Source organism: Balaenoptera musculus, chromosome 1 (genome assembly GCF_009873245.2).
Source record: "Balaenoptera musculus isolate JJ_BM4_2016_0621 chromosome 1, mBalMus1.pri.v3, whole genome shotgun sequence".
Classification (NCBI taxonomy): domain Eukaryota; kingdom Metazoa; phylum Chordata; class Mammalia; order Artiodactyla; family Balaenopteridae; genus Balaenoptera; species Balaenoptera musculus.
In genome coordinates, this window is record NC_045785.1 from 181,359,384 (window position 1) to 181,385,039 (window position 25,656).

Sequence of the window (25,656 nt, forward strand, 5' to 3'; positions counted from 1 at the left end):
ACAGGGGTGCAATTTAGACCAATGAAACATAACAAGGGTTTGGGGATACTTTGTCCTCAGTCTTAAAAAGAAACAAAGGGAAGACAAGGCCCCTTTCCTGTCTCTGGTTGATATTTTATGAGAAGGTGACACAGTCATTTTGAGACCTTGAGGGCAGTGAGGCCCAGACCCCTGTGAATGTCAGAGAAGAAATATGGAAGGAACCTGGGCTCTGATACCATTGCTAAACCACTGAATTAACCCTTTTCTGGAAACAAATAAATTCCTTAGTGTTTATTGTGTTTGAGGGTTTTTGTTGTTGTTGTTGTTAGTTGCAGCTGAAAGTATTTTCACAGCATTTTAAAGCATTTCGCAGGCTCCTAACCCATGTCCTCATTTTGCATCCCTAAACTCTACTCTGAATGCCACACAGGGATCACTCAGCAGCTGAAAGCTTGACAGTAGTTACTGTTGCCTGAAGAAAAGAGTATATAATAGGAGGTCCCTCCACCAGCAGAGCAGTTTCCCTTCCAGAAACATTTCTAGCCCTTTCTACCTTACCTCTTGCTTTCACTTTCTGAAATGTACTAGGTTCTCCACTCGGGGCCACACTGTTCTCTTTCTCTGAAAGACTTGTCTTCCCTTCCTGCCCATCTCCAACGTGTCCTTCTCAACTCAGACATTGCTTTTTCCTGGGCGTCTTCCATGATTACCCCAAGATTGGGTTAGGCACTCTCTGTTTCCATGGCCACCGTGCTTGGCTCCACTAAGGCACTTAGCACGTTGCCATGTGGTTATAGCTCAATGATTAAAAGAATTGACTTTGAGCCCTGACGTCTGCATCCAAATCCTGTCTCTGCCACTCACCAGCTGAACAGTCCTGGTCAAGTTATTTAATGTACCTTATTATGCTTTCTTTATCTCTAAAGTCAGGATAATAATTATACATACCCCATATGATTACAATGATCGAGGAAGCTAATATATATGGTACATTTTACACAGATATTGGAGATAGTCTATTATAGTGCTGGATACATGATAAGGGCTGTGCACATGTTAGTGTTATTAGGACTGTATTATTATGACTGCGTCTCTGTTAGGCTGGAAGTTGCCTGAGGTCAAGGACTGTGTATACTTACCATCAAACATGGCCTCTTATACACAATAGGGATTTGAAAATATTCATTGAGTGAATAAAGAGTGAAGTGTTTGTTTTTAATAAACAAAAAGACACCATTTGGGCTGTTTCCTTTACAGAGGCAAAGTCCCACTCTGTCACCCTCAGTTTGTTATTTTGAAAAATGAAAGAGTTAACTTTTATCACTCCTCCAGTGATATTAAGGAATACAATCTCTTGTGGAAAATTAACAAGGTATGATGAAAGACTACAGAAGAATATACTCTAAGAGTGAAATAGAATTTCTCCAGGAATAAGCCTTTTGTTTGTTATATATTTGTATACATATATATATATATGCACATATATATATGTATATATATGTTACTTTGCTGGTATTTTTTTAAAAGCAAAGCCAAACTTAAGATTTTACAGTCAGGAGATGTTCATAATGTATTTTTCTCCAAACTTTGCTTTAATTAAATGATTAAAATCATTTAACTAAATTTCATACTATGGATGAATTATATAAACATATGGGGGCTAAAAACCTTAAAAAATAATCTTCTTTCATTGATTAGTAGACTTTCGTGTATTCATTTGGTATACCATAAAGTAGCAATCAAAAACTTTTATGAAAAAAATTATATTTACCCATTTTCAACTGAATTCTGATTTATCTCCTTAAACCAAAGACATTTATTTCCCTGCATTTGCTTATTCCTTACATGCAGTAGAAATGACACTGCCTCTTTGGCCTAAAGAACGTATCCTCTTTTTATGGGCGTCTGAAGCAGTAGCTCAAACTCAACATCACTTCCATTAGGTGATGGATGCTGTGTCCACATCTACAAAAAGTTATGAGTATGTTTTCAGTAAAGACATTTAAGAATAAACTCACAAGTAGTGAGTAGGGGTTTTAGAAATCAGTTTCATGTATTAAGTAGATGATTAGGTAAGCTTTGTTGTATCTTTCAATCCTGAAATTTTATGATTCCTTAAACAGAGCACAGTGTCCAACGTGGTCTTTCTACTAGTGGCCGTTTACAGCATCTGTATTATAACTGCGTGAAGACCGGGGCCATGATGGCAAACATTTACCAGGTGTGCTAGGAAAGTGCCTCCAATTTCAAAATAATTCTATTTAAGAGTGAAAAAAAAAGCTGCTTCATCTTTCTCAGAAGTATAAAAATAAAACTTAAAAGAAATAACCTTTAATTGGGGAATAGTTTTAGATTCACAGAAAAGTTGCAAAGAGAGTTCCCATTTACTTTTCACTCAGCTTCCTCTAATTTTAGCATGTTACATAACCACGCTCCATTTGTCAAAACTGAGAAATAGTCATTCGGATTTCACCAATTTTTCCACCAATGTCCTTTTTCTGCTGCAGTGTCTAATCCAGAATACCACACTGATTATGCGTTATGCCTCTTTAATCTCCTTGGATCTGTGACAGTTCTTAAGTCTTTCCTTGTTTCTCATGATCTGGAAACTTTTGAAGAGTTACTGGTCAGATGTTTTGTAGATCGGCTTTGAATTGGGGTTTGTCTGTTGGACCAATTGAGCTGTGATGCTCTTTCTTGAACATAGATGCTAATCATAAGTAATTTTCAAGAGAATTTTATTATTAAGACTAACTTCATTTAGGACTAATTTACAATAGTGTCACTCAGAGTATGCGATTTCATTCTCACAGTGACGCTGAAGCCTGGGGTTCTGTGACTCCCAGTGACATATTTTCCCCTGTGCAGCTAGACTGTTGACACAGGGATCTGTCCTCATCTACATGGCGTTGACCTCCCCTCTGCGAAATTCATGCAGTACCTACATCACAGATCCCCTTGCACAAATATTAATGAATACAGATTTCCTTATAGAAACTTCCAACCGGTATTTGCTGTAGCCTTTCTGTAGCTGGTTGTTTCCTACCTCAAATTTGCATCCCTGGCAATGAAGATAGCTACCTATTATTTGGAATGTTTACTATGAATCTGAGGCTTTACATATCCCTAATCTTCACCACACCACTGCCAGATAAGTCTTACCCACCCAGTTTTTAGATAAGAGGGCAAAGCTCACTCCCAGGACCTAAATCAAGGGGTGCGAGGCAGAGCCTCTGAGTCCCCTGCCCTGTTTCCCTGGACCGCAGGAGCATGCATTTTGTCTGTGTGGCCGTCCGGTCTACGATAATTCTATTATGCCTCCTGCCTAGCCCCCCCACAGGACATATATTAAAGAAATAGTGATCTTGCAGAGATACTGCTTGGGAGAGATCTAGAGGAGCAGCGAGAGAGGGAAATGATCCACATCAGTCAGAGACTGAGTAGAGAGTGTCCGGATGTTACATAAAGGGAGGAATAGGTAACTAAGCACCTCAGGGTCAGACTAGCAGGGGGAGGGCTTAACTGACATTAACTAATGTCATCGTCATCATCATTATTATTACTGCTGCCATTTCTACCATTGGAGGGAAGCTCCAAGTGATTTCAAGTATTTTCTCATTTTCCTAATTCTTCATTTCATATTCTTCATTTTTTTAAAGAAATGCACGTTCTTTTATTTATTTATTTATTTATTTATGGCTGTGTTGGGTCTTCGTTTCTGTGCGAGGGCTTTCTCTAGTTGCGGCAAGTGGGGACCACTCTTCATCGCGGTGCGCGGGCCTCTCACTGTCGCGGCCTCTCTTGTTGCGGAGCACAGGCTCCTGACGTGCAGGCTCAGCAATTGTGGCTCACGGGCCTAGTCGCTCCGCGGCATGTGGGATCCTCCCAGACCAGGGCTCGAACCCGTGTCGCCTGCATTGGCAGGCAGACTCTCAACCACTGCGCCACCAGGGAAGCCCCATATTCTTCATTTTTAAAAGACGTGGCTATGTGTTCTAAGATACTCAATGGGTCCACTGTTCTGATTTATTATAAATATATCAGCACATTATTTAAGCATCCACAAGTTTAGGGTATCGTACAATGTGATCCTTACCTTCTAAAACCATAGCTGCTGTGTTCCTGTTTATACTTTTTCAATCTTTGTCTCAAAACCAATTAGCAGAAAAGATAGAGATTAAATGTAGTTTTAAATAAATTTCTCTCAGACACACACGATTAATATTAATTTTCTAATTACAAATATAATAGATTCATGATAACAATATAGACACAGAAATGTGTGAGTTAGATGGATAATAGTGTAAATAGTTGATAATACTTAATAGTTGACATAATGAGGCATACGCTTCTAGACTCCTTTCCCCATGCATACACCAAAGTGACTGTATTTAATTTACCCCAAATTTTAATTGTACCATATGCTGCAAAACCACACTATCAGAATTCCCACTCCATTACTGGAGACTCTGCAGTGCCCCATTAGTTTGCATAATTCTATAAAATAATGTATTAACAGTCATATAGCATGTGAATTTCACCTAACTGTTTCTCTAATCTGAACGCATGATTTCAGTTATAACAATTTTTTTCCAGTCATCCTTGGAAAACTTTAAATATTTCTCAATTCTACTCACTTTAAGAACTGTAGTTTTTTGACATGGAATTAATTTTTGTGAGAAACAGAAGTCTAAATTTTAAAGAAAATGTAGTTTTGTTGAGGTAGGCGAGAGGCTGTGAAAGAAGTATTTATTATAGGGGAAAAAAAAACCCAGCACTTTCTCACTAAATGTGCCTCAAATTTACCTTTATCTCATTCACATTTAACTTTCATTCTTTAAAAAGGTATATGACATTGATAATATCTCATTAACCATAAGAATCTACCTAATTTTGACTTCATCTTCCCCCTCACTAGGATCAACTGGAATAGATTCTCATAAAGAGACAAAATGATGTAAAAAAAAATGACAATAAATCTATGAGCTTCTCATGAGATTTCCCATAAGAATGGTCTCAGCCCAAGTATGCTTTTTGTTCCATGATATTAAATGACATACTGGGCCAAGATCTGGATTTCCTTTGTCATAGATCAGGCATAAAAATTATTTTTCTATCTCTGTAAATTAGGTATAAGCCATGAAAATATGTTAATGAATTGATAATCCAAAACTCACGTGGTCTGTTTTCCCTGGACGGTTTTATCACTACAAAAGGAAGGCAGGCATTCCCTATCCTATTTTATTTTATTATATATATATAAATATACATATACATATATGTATTTATACATGTATGTTTTTTGGCCGTGCAGCTTGCGGGATCTTACTTCCCTGACCAGGGATCGAACCCATGCCCCCTGCAGTGGAAGTGTGGAGTGTTAACCACTGGACCACCAGGGAATTCCCCAAGCATCCCTACCCTTAATGCTCTCCCAGTGGCTACATTCCTGGTTCTAAAATGGGTGGGTTAATTTCTGTTGTCACTGCTGATTTCACTTAAAAGGGTCACTAAAGCTTATGAGAAGCATGATTCCAGAACTGTGCCACTGACGAGAATATCATTCCTACTTCAAAATTGAGGACTACACCTCAAACTCGAGGTTATGGATGCTCTGTGAGATTAAAATTGCACCTCAGTGTGCAAAGTAAGTAAAAGACATGGTTACAATGAGAAATAGACCAGTAACAAGTCATTTTATTTAGGCCACTGCACATCCACCCTCCAATGTTGTAATCGTTGTGGTTGTGTTTTTTAACAACTTGATTCAGTCCAACCAGTTTCAGTTCAATACATGGAGAGTTGACGTGCTGTCTGGGCACCCAGGCTGGCACCGCACATGTCAAAGACTCAGGCCTAAGGAAGCCATGTCCTGAGGTTTTAAAAGGGTGACAATTTTATCATAGCTTGAACCTAAGCCTACGGTGTTCTTTTGACTTTGGGGAATGCCTCAGCCCGTCGGTAAGGAGAAACAGTGAGCTGAATGTGAGTCTGGAAAAAGGCCGTGCCTGTCCGTTCTTTTGTACAATTGTCAAACTTAAGATCTGTGTCAGTGCGTGAGGGGTTCTGGAGTCGTGTTCTGGGTGATGGCCAGGAAGCTGGGTCCCAGACAGCATGGCGCTGGTGTCTGAGCACCTTTGGAAAGGGGCACCTGGGATTCAGAACCCATGGGACCCAGCCGTTTCCACTGCTTGCCCCGAGATAGAAATCGCAGGTGATAGGTCATTGGGAAACCACGTGTTTTTGAGGTCTGGTATCTTCATGGTCACTCATAAGCCTTGCTTTGATAAAATTTTTTCAAAGCCCTCCAAGGGATGGGGGGCATGCAAAAGGAATATAGAAAACACAGCAATGGATATGAAAAGCACATCCAAGCTAAGGGAACACGGAATGCTATATCCTGGGTGTGTAACTCAGATTCTTTCCTTTCTTGCCCAGCGCAAGTTGCATTAACCATAGAAAAAGTCTGCAAACATTCATAATTCAAGACAGTAGGCACATATAGATTCTTACTCAACCCATAATGAAAAATAAAATGAGATTTTGTGTGCCAATTAAATAAACAGAAGGTTCAGCCCTGAGAGCCTCTTAAAATGGTAGTTTTAACTACCACTGGATTCCTGACTCTCATCTGAAAATTATGACCACTGACGGCCACTAAGTGAAAAAGGCAGAGGGATAGATGGGTGTTACTGTAGTGAACATTTACTCAACATCACCTGTGTGCTTGCTGTCTATTTTGTGAGGCCCTTTGCAAGTATTACTCCATCGAATCCTCCTATGTACCTGTACGTACACTAGGTGTGGTGATTCTGTCTCCACATACAAGGAGAACAAAGCTCACAAATATTATTTAGCCTGTACAAGGTCCTAACTGGCTGAGCTAGGATTCAAAACCAGGTCAGTGTGAATACAATGCAAAGCCCAGTTCGTTATGGGTATAGTTTTACATTCTGTTCTTCATTGCATGACATAAATAGAGATGTTATGTGAAAATTCGAAAGCACATGAGAATGACAAGAGGAACCATAATACCATTTCATCTTATGAAATGAGAAATTACACATACCATATCTTACCATGAGTTTCAAAATTATATTGCTCAAAGTTGTCTTACCAAGTACAAAATATACTAAGACTACAACCCAAGATATTTATTATTTACCTTCCATAAACTAGCCACTGTGTAAAATGCAAGGGATGACGGTTCACCAGCACCTTTAAGAAACACAAACAGAGTTAACAAGTCAAATGCCCAAAGGTGATAATCATGGTGATGATGATAAAAACAGTGATTAGTATCATTTTTTGAGTTCCTAAGTGAGGAAGGGCTCAATGATTACCTAAGGGTTCAGTGCACTTAAGGGCTTCACGGACATTGTCTTACCTAATAGCCATGCAGCCCTATGAGCAGATATTATAGATTAACGGGAGAAGAACTGAGGTTCAGAGAGGGTATGTCACTTTTCCAAGGTCACACAGCTAGAGAGTGGCAATGGAGAGATTCAAGCCCTCCTGTGCTGGTTCCAAACATCTATGGTCTTAACTGGAACATTCCATGTAAAGAGATAACAAACTAGATAAGTCGATTTATGATATGCATCCCCAAGAGTGCTACACATTATTATTCTTCTAAATGTTAGAAGACTTTGGTGGCCTGAGGGGACCAGGAAAATTGTCACGAAGTTGGATTTTGAATCAAGTCTTGGGGATGGCTATGAATCAGGGTCATTAAAAGAAGGAAAGATATCCCAGGCTAGGGTAAAATTAAACTGAAAGGGAGAGAGGCGGCGTGTGCTGAAACCCTACTGGGTGACAATAAATTGTATTTGAAGTGAATTTGAAATGAAATAAGTGATTTCATTTACGAATATTGATAATGTTATTGAAAAGGCAACTTGGAGATGGATTGGGAAGGACTTTCAATAATAATAGTAAAGATTCTGGAATCTTCTACTAAAATATTTTAGCAAGAACAAAGCATATCAGTACATTGTAAAAGTGGACTCGTGGCAGTATCTAAAATGCATGGGTGGGGGGAACTTCCCTGGTGGTCCAGAGGTTAAGACTCTTTGCTCCCAGTGCAGGGGGCACAGTTTCGATCCTTGGTCCGGGAACTAAGATCCCACATGCCACATGGCGTGGCCAAAATAATAAAATGCATGGGGAAAGGGGGAGTCACAGTTTAGAACTGAGTATAAAGGTTGGTGAAATAGGATAGGATAAGTAGTCAGACTAGGGAAAAGGAAAGAAGCCCAGACCCCAGATACTAGATATTCATGGACTATGTACCAAAGTTGAGAATAAAGTGAAATAGATACTCTGTGTCCTGCACTCCCAGGAGGTGGCCTTATGTGGTTAGTAAAAAAATGCAAGAGCTTTGGTGCCTGGTAGGCCTGGGCTTGAGTTTCTGCACTGTTACTTATCACTTTATGTATTCATTGAATTCAATTTATTCAAACTGTCAGCCTCCTCATTTCCTCATTTCTAAAACAAGCGTAATAACACTTACCACACAGAGATATTCCGAGGAGAGTAGGTATTCCAAAAACATTCCTTTTTTTACTCGAGAGAGAGAAGTTTCCTGACATAAAAAGCCACGAGAAACCGACCCAATATGAATCTTTCTGAAAATGTTCACTAAAAATGATCTCATGACCTTTTCCAGGATAGATAATTTATGGATGTTTTCCAGGGTAGATAATTTATGGATGTTCATATATTATTTTAATATTTTCTATATCGTGAGCTAATTATCTTTAGCTAAGACCTAAGACCGTTGGTAGAAATACTCAGCATGGAAAATGGTTACCAACCAGGGCTGAAGCGTGTCGGTTAACATGGCAAAGGTAGCAAAACTCACCTGTACGTTTCTGTGTTCTCAGGCGTGAACTTTCAGGAGACTTCAAGTGTGATATTAAGGAAGTCACTTAACTTATTTAGCTCAGAACATTTGCTTGCAAAGGGTGGTATGTGGTATGTCATAGTGGGAGAGTAACATTCGTACGTGATGATAAAGAGCTGTGTACTTTGTGAAATATCCTCACCTCCGCTCTGTTTGGTCATTTCATAATCTTGAGGTTAAAGGAGTGTGGATTCTATTTACAAATAAGCACGTTTGTCTTACTTTTCTCTTTGGAACCTGTTTTCTCCAAGTTGCATTATGTAATGAATGAATCCAATTTCATTGCGAGCCCAAGAGAGGGTGACTTTTTAACGTTACTGAAGAGACGATTGGATTTAACTTTTTTTTCTCATTAAAATATGATTTGCAAATGCCTTTCAAAACGCAGTGCTTCCAAGTGAAACAAATCATCCTCCTCATCTTCAACCTTCTCTCTGAGACACCTTTTCATTGAAACAAAAACAAATCACCCTGAACTTCAGTTTTGCTGCAGGAGCTCATTGTCTTATCAGCCGGCTTCACCATAAACTAGAGAAGTTGTGGTTTAACTCCGAGATGGGTCTGCTGTGGCCGCTGCCATGGCAACCCGCTGCACCATTTGCAAAGGCTTGTGCGCTTAACCGCACCAACTACACCTCTTCCTTTCCTATAAAGACTCAGAAAGAGAAAAACAGAAGTACCCCGAGGAGGAGAAACCACAAGAGCAGAAAAGCCACCAAGGCTGCTCTGAGCTGTGCAAACAGCCGGCTGGCGAGGAGAGCGTGTTGAAAACCTATTCTATTTGAAAGGGGAGCTTTTCCCATTAGGCCCGGTTCCTTTAATGATTTTGAAAGTCAGTCGAGTGTTTCTGTTCGGAGATTTCAGCAAGGGGAAATGAGAAGAAGTTAGTAGCGCGTGTATCGGACTCTGCTTTTATTTCCCTTCCCTTCTGGGCAGCCTCGGCCGACCTTGGGCTGCCGCTGGCGAGACGGAAGACCAGCTGGTTAGGCGGATTCCCTACGGTCTAGCGTGGATCTTCTGTTTATCGCTTGTTATCTTGTATTTAGTTCACCAAAAAAGGAGGATGATTTAGATTTCACTCCTGATTCGTCTAAAAAAAATCTGTGGATGGTGCTGCCGGGCACTGACCTTGACGCAGAACTGAGTCAACGCGCAGCCCCGCCCCCAGCTTTCAATTACCCGCCAGCAGGGAACCTGCCCACCGTCTCTCTCCCTCACCCCACTTGCTTTAGGAATTGTAGGTTTGATCAGCACAGTCTTTTCTGTTTGTTTGTTTGTTTAGTTTTAAAGCATGCCCGTAATAACAGTAAACCATTTTCAGGCGTGTTCTATTTTTCCTTCCTTGAGGATTTGGGTAAAAATACTGAAGGATAAGGTCCCAGCTCGGTTTTAGCTTGTCTGAGGTCTGTTCACATCCCCTGCCCGCCTTCCCAGCTCCTCCGCCCTCCAACTTTTCTCTAAATAAGAATCTACCTCTTTTAATTTGCACTTTTTAAAAACGCATCTCAATGTGGGACTTACTCTGAATCCCATTTTGATGGTCCGCACGTGATATTTTACTCATTTTGGGTCTGTTTAGAGTAACTGCTGGATTTAGCGTTACATACGTTTCCCTCATGGCAGTGTGCAGCTGAACAAGTGTGGCGCTTTTTAAAGTCAGATCTGCATTTAAAACCAAACTCCTCTTGCAATGAGCTCTTTAGCCTTGCATAGATTTATTTATTGAGCCTTCCTCTGTAAAAAGAGGACAATGCCATCTACTTTGTGGGGTTTCTGATTAAATGAAGTAATACGTACATTTATTTATCATAGTGCCATTCACACAGGATTCAGTTATTAAATAGTAAAAACTATTAATAGTACTAAAGACACTTGTAAAACAATTTCATGACTTGTGCAAACATCCTTCGATGACTCTTTGAATTTCTTTGACTACGATCTTACCCTATCCTAGAGAAAGCAAAGAGCTACAAAAGCATGCTTACTAAGAGATTCATACAATTAAAAAGTTTTTGCTATCTCGAGTATATTTGATAAATGTGGTATTTATCCCTGGATTTCAATAAAGGAAAATAGACTTTTTCATAAGAAATAAAAAGACATTTAATACATAAATAAACCTATTCTGAGAAATGTTTTTACGGAGTCAATGCGTGAGGAAGTATTTTCACCTATCATTCTTAACCCTGGTTCCCCACCATCACCACCACCAGAGCTTTAAGAAAATACCAGCCCACAGATCCCTGCACACCTCAAATGTACTAAATCAGAATTCGCAGAGATGGAGCCCAGGACTTTTAATCTGATTTAATCTGTATTTTGGGTATATGTGTACAGTTGCACGTCACTGGTACAACCCAGCATCACTGGGGTTCCTGGCCCTCATATCCATCACATCGTCCACAGAATGTCCGTGGAAAAAAAATGCGTTTGTGTCAAATGCTTTTGAGAGATTCTGGGTTAAACAAAGCTGCATAAATTTTCTCTTTGCCTTTACTATATTAACACACTTTATATATCTCTCCAGGGGACATGTAGCATGAAATACTTCTGAAAAAAAATTGACTATGGGACATTTTAAGACATTCAAGTCTGAATCAAAGACTCCAGGTTGGCCTTCAATACCCAAGAAGTGATAATCTCGTTTTCTTTCCCCCCATGACTTACAGACACATATTTTAAGATAGAAAGTAAGGCAAAATAACCAATCTTTTGTAGATGGTCATCTTGCATTTATTATTATTTTTTGTTATTTGTTAGTTAATTACAATGGCTAAAATTGATAGCATGTTTTAAGCCAAATATGAAAGACATATAAATTCACGCCTAGTTTTAGAGGTGGATGTGTGTATACTCACATGTGCTCACGTGTGAACAAGAATATTTGTGATGTGGCATATGACAGTTATTTGGGAGACAGCTAGATATGATTGGTTTATTTATTTATTTATTTTTAATTAATTTTTATTGGAGTAGAGTTGATGTACAATGTTGTGTTAGTTTCTGCTGTACAGCAAAGTGGATCAGTTATACATATACATATATCCACTCTTTTTAAGATTCTTTTCCCATATAGGTCATTACAGAGTATTGAGCAGAGTTCCCTGTGCTATACAGTAGGTCCTTATTAATTATCTATTTTATATATAGTAACGTGTATGTGTCAATCCCAATCTCCCAATTTATCCCTCCCCCACCCCCTTTCCCCCTTGGTAACCATAAGTTTGTTTTCTACATCTGTGACTCTATTTCTGTTTTGTAAATAAGTTCATTTGTACCACTTTTTAGGATTCCACATATAAGCGATATCATATGATATTTGTCTTTCTCTGTCTGACTTACTTCACTCAGTATGACAACCTCTAGATAGCTAGATATGATTGCTGTATTGAAAAAATTAAGAATTTTAAAATTTTATTCCACTCCAAGGCCATGTGCATTTGCCCTATTTATCCTTAACTGAATTTTACAAATTGATACCTTTCTTTCTTATTTGTGTTTTTATTCAAGTGTGTGTGTGTGTGTGTGTGTGTGTGTGTGTGGAAAGTTTACACAGGACTGTAAGTTCTATAGTAAGACAATCCTTTGCCCCCATCCTACTCCTCATCCCCCATCTTTCCAGAAGCAAACACAAACACAAAGATATGTCACCATTTCTACATGGTATTGTCTGTTGTTCTGCAGTTTCTTTTTCTTTTTTCCAAAGATTTTAGCCGGTATCCATTGACTTCCTTTCTTCTTCTTGGAATGTTGCTTTTTAATACCCCTTGTTTTGTTCATGGATGCAATGTTGTCTCATTTCTGAGAAGATGAATTATAGTTGGTTTTAGTGGTTTGTGTTCTCCTTGAACTGTCTTGTTTCTCCCAGGTCTGTCTTCTGTTTATCTTGGTCTCTGTCCTTCTTCTTAGAGCCTTCAGTCTAAGTTTCTTGGAAGCCCATTGTATTTAAGAGTGAGGTTCCCCAATAGGTATGTTGAAATTCTGTCGTAATTGATGGAGCTTATAAGTCATGGGTCTTACTAAATTGCGTGAAATCAGAAAGGCATTTAAACTCAATGAGCCTTAGTTTCCTTATCCATCAAAGGAGCTACATGTCAATAGATATTAAAATCCTATGTTTCTATACCAGTTGAAATGTCTAAAATTATTTTCTGGTGGTCAGCAGCAACTATTTTATCTACAGGACTCCAGGCACTTATAACAATATAAGCAATGTTTTAACACAAATCCTGCATGAAGCATAAGAAAACTAGTATTGGATAGACTACTTCACACCTACCACTTCCTAGGTGTGTGACTGATCAAGCTCCTTGAAGTATCAGTTTTGTTCCCTATAATATAGGAAAAATAATTTCTAACTCATTGACTTGCTGGGATGATTACGGGCAAAAACATGTAAAGAGGTTTGCATAGTATCTGATACATAACATTTCAGAAAACTCTTGCTATAATTATTATATTTACTGGTGGAGGGAAGGAAAGACTACTTCCTATGATTCTCTGAAATCCAGCTAATGCTTTGTTTGTCATTTGCACAAAGGGCTTACTCCACAGATACTTGGTAATTTGATGCATTTATTAGATTTGCTGTTTGTGGACCATATATCACATTTACAGAATAAGTAAAGGTAGAATCCTTTTATTTTTATTTATCTGCTTTATTATTATCCTGCCTTAGTAAGCAAGGAAAACCATACATATCTGTTTTAGTTGACCTGTGTTTTTTGTCTTGATTTGCTTTTTCCATTTTTGTATTGCCTTTATGTTTATGGAGGTCAGGTGTGCATTCTCAACCTTCAAAACATGAGACCATTCATTTTAGGCTGGATGCTGAAAATCAGCATTTATTTCATCTCTTCTGTTTCACCCTTCTGTCCTTGTACTTTTCTTAGATTTGCTGAACTAGACAGATTTAATTTCCTTTGGAAATGGTGTTCCATTCCTTTTGAGGAAGTGGGGGGTCGGGGTGGTGGTGGTGATGGGAACAGTTGGTATTCAAAGCCTAAGCATGTCTTTTGAAATGTCATTTTCACTCAATTGATTCCTAGTTTTTGCTGAAATCTCTGATGGGGGACTTAGGGGTGCAACTTCAAGGTAGCTTTGATTTGCAATCACTTGAACATTTTGAGTTGTAAAAGAAACATATTGGGAAAGGTAAATTCAATAACAAGACACATGTTAGAATAACACAGCTCTGAAGATCAAGTGGTCTGTTAACTACATTTTCACTTGTTTAATGTACCTAGTCAATTCCACGGGTGATTCACAACAGCAGGATTATAACGCTGGGAAATGATTTGCAGATTTTTGGTGCTATGGTGCCACCTACTGGAAGGTTTCTAAATAGTCCTTTGTCTAAATAATGAAAACAGGCACTTAACGTATGTTTAAAAATGGTGTAGAAAATATTATCCCCAGAGGAGTAAAAGTCAAGGGATAATATATAGAAACACAAGATATATAACAGTGCTCTTTTTATTATATTTATTGGACGTGACGTGTGTGTAGAATCTAAGAGACCATTCAATGCAGTTCACACTTTGAGAAATCCTGACACCTTCTATTTACTGTCACACCCTAAGCCTGTGACCTCCTAATTCTTGCCGCTATTTCACGTATTTTTCATTACCTGTTTTCCACACCCTCCCAGTATTGTTCGCATATAATGTCTACACATATTGTAATGCTATTTATATTAATACAATCTCCTAATTTTAAATAGGTATTTATTGTACATTAGTTATTAAGTGCTTTAGGCAGATGTTTTGTTTGCTTTTCCAGGTCTATTTGACTCCACTATCGGTAGATGATTGCTTTCTAGTCATACATAAACTTGGGTATAAAGACAGCAGGGCTGCCCACCTACATCAGACAACAGAGGTAACCACATTAACTCCGCTGGCCGAGCAGATCCCTCTGTGACCAAACCCAGCAGCCAAATGGGTAGATCGTGACATAGTTAAATACCTCATACAACCCGTCTCATCAGGTCTTCCTGTTTGGTGATGAGAATTCAGCACAGTCCCTTCTGTCTACGATTTTGCTAACGTGCTGATAATGTCTGAAATGCAACGGACACTTGAAATCACTTGAAGGACTACAAAATGTGATGAGACATTGACAAATTATGCAGACATATGGTAATATTGTCTCCTCTAAATATTTAAGTAACTTCACCCATCCTCTACTTTACCATGTTTTTGTTTGTTTGTTTTTTGTTTTTGTTTATTTTTCACCGGACCTTGGGGCTTGTGGGATCTTAGTTCCCCGATCAGGGATTGAACCTGGGTCCTCGGCAGTGAGAGCGGGGAGTCCTAACCACTGGACCACCAGGGAATCCCCATCCGCTACTTTATCTTGTGTGGAGAGACAGTCTCTGCAGAAGTATTTGTCAGTGTACATTAATATAAAAGTCAGCAGATTATTTGGGAGGTGGATATGTCCTTTAGATATTACTTAGATTTATAACTAGTCTATTTCATGTAGATTGTCTTTATATGTGTTCCTACTTTCCGAATTGTAGTTAATTTTCTGATGTTTTAAAATCTAATTGAAATATTTTTTTAAAATGTATGTAGTCTAGTGGATTAGCTTATGGAAATGAAAGTGTCATTTCCAGTTACATTGCTGTAGTGCCTGAATATTTTCTTTAAAATGTTGGCTTAAATTTGGGAATGGCTCACATCTGTAAAATTTTATTTTCAAGTGCTTCTATCCTATTTTTTGAGTGCCTAAATAATTTTCACATGATTTATCATGTTGACTAAAAGTGTTACAGAGACTGCAAATCTGCTTACAGGGATTTTGTGACCATGAGAACAAGCGGTTTTAGTCTTACACTGAGTATAAACTGTGTTGCCGAGGGCTTGGAATTTTCTTTCAAAAAGATAGAAGGCTCTGTGTGTGTGTGTGTGTGTGTGTGTGTGTGTGTGTAATACTCTATAAAGAAAATGAAATAAAACATAAGCATCTGTGTTTTAATACACTAAAAATCACTCAGTGGATGAATTTAGAATCAGATTCTGAGATAAATGGATAGAAAAGAAAATGCATATTCAATCTGAGAAGCTTTTATGGGAAGTAAACAGGAACAGAGAAGAAAGGAAGTGTGACCAATGTTTAGATATTATGTTGTTTTCCATGGATGCTGAATTTTGTTGCATTGAAGGTTAAAGGATTTGGGGAAATGTTGGATATGAGACCATGATTAGACCAGAAATATGTAGATATAGGTACAGATAACTTATAGATATATAGATATACAGATATGTTATTATTCTATTCTCAAGCTCCAGAAGCCTCTTCACAGCTAAACAAGAGATGTGTGAGTTGTAATTCTTTTGTTGGTGTTACTGTTGTTTGGTTGCCTTTCCTGTCAAAATAATATCTTGTAGTAAGCTAAATTGACACACCACTGAATTTTCTGATATTGGTCTGTACCATACAGAGAGCATTCACTCAGCAAACTATAATTTAGTCTGAATGTCTATATTTAGGGTCAAGTTTATTTTAGCCTTTGTAACACTATGAGTCATTTACTCTGAGGTCCGATCCTGATTAAGATGCTTTTTTACTCAGCTTCTGAGCTTTTCATAAACACTGATCTCTATGGAACCTAAAACACTGGCTAAAAGAATTTCCTGGCTGAAAGGTCAAATGGAGAGAAAGGCTAGAGGGCCAAGTTGATGGGGAAAGCAGGATGCCGGAGGGTGGAGAGATGGCCTGAGGAGTCAGACGGGCTCAGGGTCAAGCCCTGGCTAGCCTGGACCAGCCCTGAGAGCTCGGTCAAGGCATCCGTCTTCTCTGAGCTCCTGTGGGTTGTTGTGATGCTTCAGAAAGAAAATACAAGCAAAAGGCTTAGCGTACTGCCTGGTACCCAGTAAACACTCAATACACATTAGCAATTAGTAATAAAATATTATTTCTGAAATGTTCTTTAAAAAAGACAAATCTCTAGTAACTGTCTTCTTCATTTTGGTAACTTACCTTGCTCTCCTTTTCCAAACTTAGACTAAAATACTGGACATCGTCTATTTCCTTTAAAGAAATGCATTGCTTTCGAACGAGCTGGAATTAAATGAGTATCGCTGGGACCTTTGACACAAATGTGGCCTGATAAGTAGTCTACTGGTTGGAAACATTTCTAGCATATTTATTCTAGTATTCATAGTTCTTAGATGAAAAAGAAATAGCTTCCCCATTGTCCCATCATTTCTTTTCTCATATCCACAATAAATATGTGATAAATTATAATTCCTTATTATAAAATGCTCCATGTCATTTGTGTTACATATTTTAGTGGCAAAAAATTAATAGATCAGAACAATAGATTATAGTGGTCTGTGGAATTAGTGATGGAGCTAGTATGGGTACCATTAAGATTTCTCTTTTCTCTGTCATCAAATCTACTATTTGATTTTTCCTCTATATTAATTGATTCCGTCACTCAGGAAAAAATTCAGTCTCCTTACCTAGTCTCTAATGTTCACTCTTGGCTTTTGTCCCAAAGCTGTTGTTTTCAGGTCTGATTTCTCCCTTGCATTTACTCATGCTCAGAATCATTCAGTAATGACTTGTGGACCACATATTATATGCAAGACTCTTTGCTATGTAGCCAAAGCTTCTTCTCTTCCTTCCCATCCTCCTCTTGTGTGATTCTTGCTGACCTCAGGTGGACGGGATTTTATTTATTAGTCATAATAAAGTACATCTATGACTTAAATGTCTTTGCAGACCCCTGAAGATTAAATCTCTGTCTATATGTCTTATGGGTTATGAGCTTTTCCAGGGAAAAGGACCATGCCTTCATCATGTTCAAAAGTAGCCACTAATAGCACGCCAGCAAAACAATACATCTTTCTTGGACCCGACTGAGTCAAATGAAATTGTCTGAAGTTCCAAGGATTTAAGTGTTTATACCGAGAAGGGGCACATCAAAATAGTTTTAGATAACTTAAAACCTTATATATTTCTCAGATAAAGAAGAGGGGTGTATTCTATGAAATGTGTTCATACACTTAAACTAACTTGAATATTTTGAATGTGGCAATATGCTAAATTCTTTATGAACAATTACCGCGAGGTCTATTTTTTCTTCATCTTAAAACACAAGATGTTAGTTACTGATATGCTGATATTTTATTTCTCTTATTACTTTTTTTACAAATCAACACAATTCTAAGAACTTTATTTAGAAGGAAATAAGAATAAATGAGACAAAAGGGAAGACTATGAACAGGAAGATAAAAACTTTAAAAAAAGTCATTTTATATGGGATAGAAAGATAAAAGCTGGCTGAAGAGGAGGGACAAAAACGCAGGTCATGAAGTCTCAGGCGTATCAGATGCTCCTCTCCCACCTGCTTTTCTTTCTTCTTTCACTCAGTGAAAGCGTCCACAGTCTACCTACTGCAGTTCACTAGGATGTTCAGTTACCAACTTGAACGTCTTTCCAATTACCCCTCCTCCTCCTCCTTCCTCGCATTCAAAGATTTACAAAACCTTGATGACTACTTCCTAAGCGTTTCATGAATCCCATTTTTTTTTGAGTTGTGGGTACAATTTTCCTCACGTAGGACATCATCCTTCCCATATGCCTTTCTTTAAGTCTCCTCATTTTCCTGTTCCCAGCTTTGCCTTCTGATAATCTATCTTCCATTTCATAACAAGACTGGTCGAAAATTGAGATGTTTCTCCATTAGACCTCCCCTTAACACCTCTTGCCGGTGGCTAAAGCCTGCAAGATAAATCCCAACTTCTTCTTATTCTAGGACTAAGGTAGCTGTCCATAATCCTTTAAGTCACAGACTAAATGTACCCACGAAACCCTCTCTAACACCTCCTCCACCAGCCAGTCACCAACCCGGGGAGTCTGAATTAGGTGATCCTCATATTTGTTTCTGTATCACATTTCCGCTCGTCTGTCATCACACTGTATGGCTTTCTTTCTTTTCCTTTCTTTCTTTCTTTCCTTCTTTCTCTTTCTTTCTTTCTTTCTTTTTCTCTTTCTTTCTTTCTTTCTTTCTTTCTTTCTTTCTTTCTTTCTTTCTCTCTTTCTTTCTTCCTTCCTTCCTTCCTTTCTTCTTTCTTTCTCTCTTTTCTTTTTTTTTGTTCTATATCTCACATTGAACTAAGCTCACTGGGGGCAGAGAATTTCTATAACTCGATCATATTCTATCCTAGAATGTGGCATAATGTCTAGAATATAGTAAGTACTCAATCAATAATCATCATCTCAATAAAGGAATGCATTTGGGAAAATTTTTGCAGAAGTCTTTTCAAAGTCTTTTGCAGACTTGAAATTAATTCCAAAGCTCTCCTTTTTTTTTTCTATTATTTTTATTTTACCTGAGAATTCAAAAACTAATAGCATAGTTTTGACATACTTGGGCTTTGTAAGCATGATATTAAGAGAAGGACTATGGTTTCACCGGGGTAAAATGTACTGAAAATTGTCACTTTGTGAATGTGAATTAACATAGGGATGCTGTTTGTATATACATATGTATATACACAGAAATCTAACTTATATTTACATATGTATGTATGAAGTTTGAAACTTTCTAAGAGATGTTTGTTTTCCTTTTTGCAGGAAAAGACACCATTTCTTCCACTCAAGGTATTTACATTTTACTTATTCTTGCCAAGTTTATATATTTAACATTGATAGAATTTTCTTTTCTTTTCTTTTTTTTTAAATGTTAGCCACTATTGATTAGCTTTCTCCTCCTAACGACATTTATTCTTTTTAAATTAATTTTATTTTATTTATGGCTGTGTTGGGTCTTCGTTTCTGTGCGAGGGCTTTCTCTAGTTGTGGCAAGCGGGGGCCACTCTTCATCGCGGAGAATTTTCTATTATTTTCTAGTGAAATCGTTTTCTAAGGACAACTTTATAATCATGAGTAGTCCTTGACATTCTCTTGTTCTTAACATTCCTGCTTGTAAGATATAAAGTTTGATAACTACCTGAACATATTTTTATATGTAGATGTATTATTGTGTATAAATTATAGCTTTTCTTACACCTGACAGTTAATCACATAGCAGGTTTCCAATCTCTTTTTAAATTTTACCACTATAATTAAATCAATTTATTTTAGTTAGATTGCAAAACTTCATAGTTACGGAACTATATGAGAAATTAGAATTCTAAATGTAACTTTATATATCTATAAATTCCTGCAAGCGAAAAGTTTTGACAATATTGAGATATTTTGTAATAATCATTTCCAAATTCGATTGTACAACTGAATTGTCTTAACAAGTGTCCTAATCCTGAGATAAATTTAAGCAATGAAGATGCTGACAATAAATTCATATATATCAAGTATCAAAGAAGAGAGAAAAATTAGATCTGGTTAAAAATAAATTACACCACTTAAATGATATTGTTATTGAAAGTATATTATTGATGTCCTGATTAATCATATGGTTGACATTATGCATTAAGAAGATAAGTAAAACCCTTAAGATAACCCTGATTTAACAATTATAATGCACAGTTCTAATGAGGCACATTCAAAATATTCTGAGAAGTGGATTATTAGAGAAACTCTACCATGGCAGAGAGGTTTTATAAATATATTGAAGTCATTGACGCATAGCAGATTGTGATTGGTTTATGCCACCTAATGACATGCAACTCAGCATCTCCACCTTTTACAGAAGAGTAAATTCATCTCAACCATAGAAACAGGTTACTTTTGCAGAAGGGGAATGGGAGGGAGTAGAAAGGGGACTGAAGGTTTGAAACAGTAGGTGACCCTCACCTTATAGAGAGAGTGTCCTGATCTCTGCCCAGACTCGATCACAATAAGCCCCCAAATGGTGAAACCAGGTAAGTTAAAATAGTGGCCCCCAATGCAAATCAGAACGTTCTCTCCCAAATACTGCTAAGGAGAATGTGATCAGTGGAAACCAGTATCTCTCCAAAGCGGGAGCACAGGGGCAATGTGGAATTGGCAACTGAAGCATGCTTTCTCATCCTAAATTCAGTTCTTATTCATGAAGTGAGGGAACGTGCATGGAGGTTTAGAATGTCTGCAAGGATGTTGAGGCTTCTAGGTGGAGGGTGGTTCTCCAAACACCCTTTCTTCATACACCATGAGTTGAATTTGCTCTTGACTAGAAGTAATCCTTAGGAATGCTACTCTTCAAAACAGTAAAGCACTGTTATATGAGATATTTGCAGTGATTTTCCCTCTTTGGAATTCAAGTCTAGCAAAAGCATGGAGGGGGTAATAAAGGGAGAAAGTTGCAACAGTTTCCTCAAAGCAAATGAGATCATTGGAACTTTGCCGACACCAAAATTAGTTTAACCTGAAAACAGTAAACGAATAATTGGTCGTCTATAATGTTGAATGTGAATGAATGTTATTGGACAGAATTTTAAGCTCCTTCCACCCTTCCGTCTTCTCTCTCTCCCATCCCTGTTTCCCTCCAGTCTCTCCCCCACCAACCCACCTCCCCTCCTTTTGCTCAGTATATACCGTAACGATGAGAGAACACTACAGTTAGATTTAGGATTTGACACTGAAGACAGGAAGACACCACTTGCTTGTTACTTAGTTGAACATGTTGGCATGTAATTATGGGTGAAAATTTGTTAATAAAAACATTTATTTGTGAGTTATTAGGCTATGAAATTTCAGGGATTGGAATTTTTCTTTGGAAAAGAACACATGTAACAGCTGTCCTATCTCTTTGGATTTCTGTAATCACAGAATAGTTCTGTGATCTTTCGTGTACACTGACGTCGAGGCAATTCCATGCAGCTCAGACGGGTTTTACAGGTACTTAGTAAAAATGGATTTCACATCACCTTCAACATTAATGAATAAAGCTGGGACTTCCTTGTGTCGTTTCTGTTTCCATTTCTTAATTCTCTACTCAGTGATCTTCCATTTCCGTTCTTAGTTCTGCCCTTCTTAGCACTTCTGCTCCTTTTCTGGTTCGCCCCCCATTCTCTCCCTTTTCCCATATATTGAACTGAGTTAATTAAAATGCTTGTGATATAACTTATTGAACTGAGCTAATTAAAATGCTTGTGATATAACTCAATTTGAACTGAGTTACTTAAAATGCTTGTGATATAACTCAATTTTTTATTAATTAGATATTGCCGAACAAAATTTGCTATTCATAGAAGTAAACACATGTTAAACAGAAAATTCAGAAAAAAATGAACCTCTATAATCCTAATATTCAGAGAGCACAACATGTTTTTTCTTTAAACTGGTGTGCTTCCCCATTCTTCGAGATAAAGAAATCCACTTTCTGAATAAGAGAGCACACAAATGTGAAGGTCTTTAGTACACGGTGCTCATTTGCTGTGCAGGCAGGTCTTTCCATCTGTGTGCTCACCTCAGCTGTGCACAGACATACTTCACCACCCCCTTGCTACAGTTTTCTTTTCCCTTGCCACAGTTTTCTTTTTCCTGAAGTGAACTGAAACTGGGGAAAAAGTTATATCAGTATCGCAAGTTGTGTTTCTTTGCTTATCATGAAAAAAACATTTTTGTAGACTTGCGTCATCTGTATATTTGTTTGTGCATTTTGTTTTCCAGTCTCTTGCTTGGTCTTTGCTTTGTTTGAATTTGATTGATAAAGAAAAAAAATCAGTGTGTGCGTCTAGAACTCTTGTCTTTCATTTTCTTCTCCTGGAATGCTAGCCTTCCTAATAATCCCCTTCCAACTTTATCTTTCTTTATTCTTTTCTTCGTTGATCAATCTTTCACAATTTCTTTTAATCATCTTTACGCCTGGTGTTTCATCCTTCTGAACCCAATTGCTTTGGACAGTTGAGAATCCACCAGTGAAGTGAGAAGAGGGCAGGGAACAGCTGCTTTCACCTCATTTCCCCATTTTCACCTTTAGCCCCTGTTCTGCAGCTTGCTTTCTGACTAAGTCTATATAGTCCATCTATCCCTCTGGATGCATCTATATTTGTGTATATATGCATGTGCATACATGTGTACACATTGTCAAATACACACAAACCCCATATACACACACACACCATAACTCATATCTGTATGGTGTGTGTGTATATGCACACGTATAGGTAGGTATATTTATGTACGTGCAGTCATGGGCCGGGGAGCTAGCCGGCTCAGATGATACGATTCAGGGTATGACTCACATGTTTATTTTCTCCCCCCTCCATCTCCCATGAATGTGACAGGACTGAACACAGCAGAAGAGTCCTCTACTCTGCCTCCAGGTGATCCCTTACCTGCTCACACCACTGCATTCTCACTCGCAAGCATCTCTGAACGAGGAAATGACTCCTCAGAGACCACGCCTCCTCCTGGTCCAGAAAGTAGCACCACCGAAGTATCCCTGAACTCTTGGGATAATGATAGTATTCCTGCTGTGACAGGTTGGCAGTGATCTTAACTGAGACGGGATTAGGGAAAAACTTGTCTCTCTTTGTTTTTTCTTTTTAAATTTTAAAGTTATCAGAACAGTTTAAATTATGTTCAGTTTCTACGTGTGAGATTTTACTAAAGTGTGTAAAACGTAGAGCATCTAGGTGTTAATGAAATATTGGCCGGCTAAAGTAATGAAAACTGTTGTTAGGGAGAGGGGGTGGGAGGGAAGTCCCCTTAAGTAAAATCAGGGTGTGTTGACGGGGGACAGCGGCGGTTCTCGGGGTCCTCTGATCCCCACGTGCTGCATCGTTTTCCTGGTTCCCGCTCACCTAAGTTTTCTGTAGCCCCGGGGAGGTCAGAATGTCCTCTTTCAGGTCTTTGTTGGTCTCGCACTCCCCGGCTTTTACCCCAAAGTAGAATTTTTCTTGGTTCAATCCCAGATCCTCAATATCAGAAAATTATTGGAGACAGACAATTTATTATTTTTTTAAAAAACCACACTGAGGATTAATAATTCAGCTTTGCTATTTGGATTTCTTCCAGGGATATTTGCACTGTTTTTTTAAAAAAAAATATTTAATTAGGGTTGTGAGTCCCAACGGTAGAATTTAAGATGATGTGGTCCTGTTCGTAGCAAAATATCAGAGTGACATGGGAGGTATTTCTCCTGGGGAAAACCTCTGATGATCCTAGAACCCAGGGACACCATAGATCCACTCGTTTTCTGTTTAATGTTAGGTCCACAAGCGTATCTGGTACACAAACTGACCATCCTGAGATTTGTTCCCGCCTTTTCCTAAATAATGTGCTGTGTGCCACTTTCTGAGGCAAACTAGTTAATAGACATGTTCTGTTTAAAAAGACTGAGATATTTGTTCAATAAGGTCATCAATCTTAGCTTGAAATGCAAGCACGGGTAACACCATCACATTCCTGGGTGATGGGTACACGCAGTGTTTTGAGTACCATCCGGATGAACTTTATTGGCTGTGGTAAGTGGTTGAATAAATGTTCAGTGCCTTTTATATCAATGACAGTAATGTATATTTAATCTTTATCCCATTTTCCCTGCTACCATAGGGCAGCGGAGGTGGCTGGCACCTATCTAAACATTGCAAGTGTTTGAATTCCTTTTAACAAAAGGAATGTGTGTATGAGGGAACTGATGGCTAGGTAGAACTTTTCATGCTAAACTTTTTTATTGACTGAATAACATCACACAGAGTTTTCTATTTCAAAGCTTCCACATTTCACCTCACATGCATAAATACACCCATACAACATTCCTACCTTTTTATTTCCCCAATTTTTCCCCCTGAAAATGTTAAAGCCAGACATTTACATATGAAGCAAAGTGCAAGAAAAAAAGGTTTAAAATGAAATAGATTGGACATATGGATGAATTATTTAAAAATACTAACTTGCTCTGGCTCAATAATACTAGTGATAAAATTAGCTTGGAAAATTTCTTATGCTTTCAAACAATACAACACATTTTCTTTTCTGGAAAATAATCTTGGTGATATTTCAATTCTCTACTGGGATAAAACCTATATGTGTTATTTATTTTATGTTTATGATTGATTTTTATTGTGGAATGGAATGTAATCAAATTGTTCTTGCTTACTAATATATGAAGGGGAAAAATATGCCTCAATCCATTTTTGTAACAGTATAATATACACCATTTCAAAAATTAAAAAAATTATTACAGTAAGCATTCACATACATAACACTAAATTTGATTTTGTAATATTATCTTTATAAAATTAATGTATGCGTGTTGCAAAACAGCATTATAGAAGCATTACACACACACACACACACACACACACAACGAAAATACACTCTCCCCAAACACTGCTCCTTAAAAAGTTGTCTATCTTCCAGACTCTCAGCATATAATTCTGTGTGTGTGTTTCCTCATATCACTTCTGACACTAGCTATTATCAATCTTTTAAAACTCTGCCAGTATGATAAACATTTTTCATTTTGATTTATGCTTTGATTTACGTTAAACTCTTTTTCATAATAATGAGCATCCTTGCATATACTATTTGGCCATTGTCTCTTACATCTCTCGCACATTTTTCTGGTCTTTTCCTTGTGATGTGTAAGAGATTCTTGTATATTGGGGGATTCTTTGCTTATTCTGCCTACAAAGAAATGTCCTCACTTTCAGTGGTGGAGTTGATGGAGAATTCCAAAAGCTCATAGTGACCCGGAAGTCACAAAAGCCATCTGGAAACATGAGCCACCTACGGCTGCGTCAACCCAGACAGGCTCCGAGATGTGTAAACGAGCACGCAGGTGCTACCCTTCTGTCAGGTGAACTTAAAGACGAGCAGACTTGCACTTGAACAGACTGGGCCGTTTCACAGTTTGGTAAACTATA

The 25,656-nt window shown here is 38.0% G+C and overlaps 1 protein-coding gene across 7 annotated transcripts in view; it reads left to right on the top strand.

The window, feature by feature from the left end:
• Window positions 1-25,656, top strand: part of PTPRC (protein tyrosine phosphatase receptor type C) — a 122,035-nt gene that overhangs the window by 33,050 nt on the left and 63,329 nt on the right. For 4 of the 7 annotated variants that reach the window (XM_036825922.1, XM_036825929.1, XM_036825936.1 and 1 more), the window contains exon 3: window positions 19,478-19,504. In XM_036825922.1, coding sequence (XP_036681817.1) covers window positions 19,478-19,504 — 27 coding nt within the window. Of the gene's footprint in view, window positions 1-19,477; window positions 19,505-23,070; window positions 23,269-25,656 lie in introns of all 7 variants that reach the window. The other 3 variants (XM_036825895.1, XM_036825902.1, XM_036825913.1) reach the window with 2 other exon arrangements.